Source organism: Saprolegnia parasitica (genome assembly GCF_000151545.1).
Source record: "Saprolegnia parasitica CBS 223.65 unplaced genomic scaffold supercont2.150, whole genome shotgun sequence".
Lineage (NCBI taxonomy): Eukaryota > Oomycota > Saprolegniomycetes > Saprolegniales > Saprolegniaceae > Saprolegnia > Saprolegnia parasitica.
In genome coordinates this window covers 40,506-42,038 of record NW_012156544.1, presented here as the reverse complement: position 1 = coordinate 42,038, position 1,533 = coordinate 40,506, and the positions used below count along the sequence as shown (strand labels likewise).

General features: G+C 56.4%; 1 protein-coding gene across 1 annotated transcript; it reads right to left on the bottom strand.

The window, feature by feature from the left end:
- Positions 1-913: 913 nt before the first annotated feature.
- On the bottom strand, positions 914-1,507 carry SPRG_14766 (hypothetical protein; the record flags this gene model as incomplete). Its single annotated transcript, XM_012354213.1, has 1 exon — positions 914-1,507. The coding sequence occupies one exon, from the start codon at positions 1,505-1,507 to the stop codon at positions 914-916; it is 594 nt and encodes a 197-aa protein (XP_012209603.1).
- Between the last annotated feature and the right edge of the window lie 26 nt (positions 1,508-1,533).

Sequence of the window (1,533 nt, the reverse complement as noted above, 5' to 3'; positions counted from 1 at the left end):
CGCTTAAGTGATTTGTTTAATTATTTTCCTGCAATAAACGGCCAGCGCCATGCACGCGACCAAGTTCCCACCGGCATAAAAAAACGTCGACCGACCACGCTCCTAGGCCCTCGGTCGGACCAAGCAAGACACCGACCCAGACGACAAGCTACAGCAGCAGGAGCAGCCAAGACGTGGTCGAGATGATTCACTTCAAGGCGCCTTGGTCCAACCAAGATGCACCACGGCGGCATGGAACCCTATCACTGCTAGCTACACTCTCAACTGACTGCTCTTACCGGTACCGTCGACCAGCCAACCGTCACACCTCGACGTCCGCGCTTGCCAATAAGAAAATCAGTAGCGTAAAGAGCACACCAAGCACTCAGCTGTTTAACTAATAGCAACACACACATCGTCGTCGCCAACGTCGCCCGCCGATCACGCATCCTTGGGGCACCCCACTTCCGTGGCTAGCGAGGTCGTTCACTCCATTTCTTGAGTGCCCTCTGACGACAACAAGCGCAACTCCCGAGACGGCGGCAAGCACACCGCACCGCTCGGATAGAACGAAGGCAGCGTCTACAATGAAAAGCGAGCCGCGCATGAAGCAATAGAGCGCTGTCATTTCGAAGTCAAACGTCAAACAGCTAGTATCAATGTTTCAAGAATTATCGCACGCTTTGCCCGCTGCGCTCCATGTATCGGTGTATCAAGGATCGACCCTTGCCGAGCATCAAGCAAGGCATGGTTTTGTAAAGAAGCTCCTTCAATGGTCAGGCACACATGCTTTTACCAGGGTATTTCCCTCCGTTGCTTCGACTGTAAGAGGTGTGCGACGGCGGAGCTTTCCGATACGCATGGTACATTGGATGCAAGCATAATAATAAATAGTCTATTTTCGCAGTGCTAATAATAAGATTGAATCGCGGCTCTACAAGGAAGGGCCGGCAGCAGTCGAAGCCGGCGTCGTCGCGTAGAACGCAAGGTCGTGCACGTCGAGGCTGCTCCGGTGGCTTGAGTGGCTCGTCGAATTGGAGCGCACTTCGGTGTTGCGGCGGCTGCGGTACCACGCGTCCGGGTGGATCGTGTCGAGTTGGACGCTGTCGTACATGGTCGGCGCTTGTTTGCTCTTGTCGTAGATCGAGAGGAAGCTCAGGATCGCTTTCGCGCCGCTGCAGAGGTGCGCTTCGTCGCAGAGGTCGCCTTGGATCGCGAGCAACGTGGCTTTCAAGAAGGCTTGGAGGTCCTCGAAGCGGCGCTGGCGCGAGGCCTTGGTCGAGAAAAAGAGCTTCTTCGGGAAGCGCGGGAGGTGCGAGCAGAGCGTGCAGTTGTTGCGGCCGGCGTGCGCGCGGGCAGCCGCGTAGAGCGTCGTCCAGAGCGCGTGGAACTCGGAGTAGCGCTTCGCAACGTAGTAGGAGCGGTCGCCGTGGTGGATCTGCACCACGTAGTACGTCGTCTCTTCGTGCTCGCCCACGGCCACGATCTTGGCGTGGACGCCATGGACGTTCTCGATCTTGTAGAGCATATTGATGGTGCTTTTGCAAGCGAAAA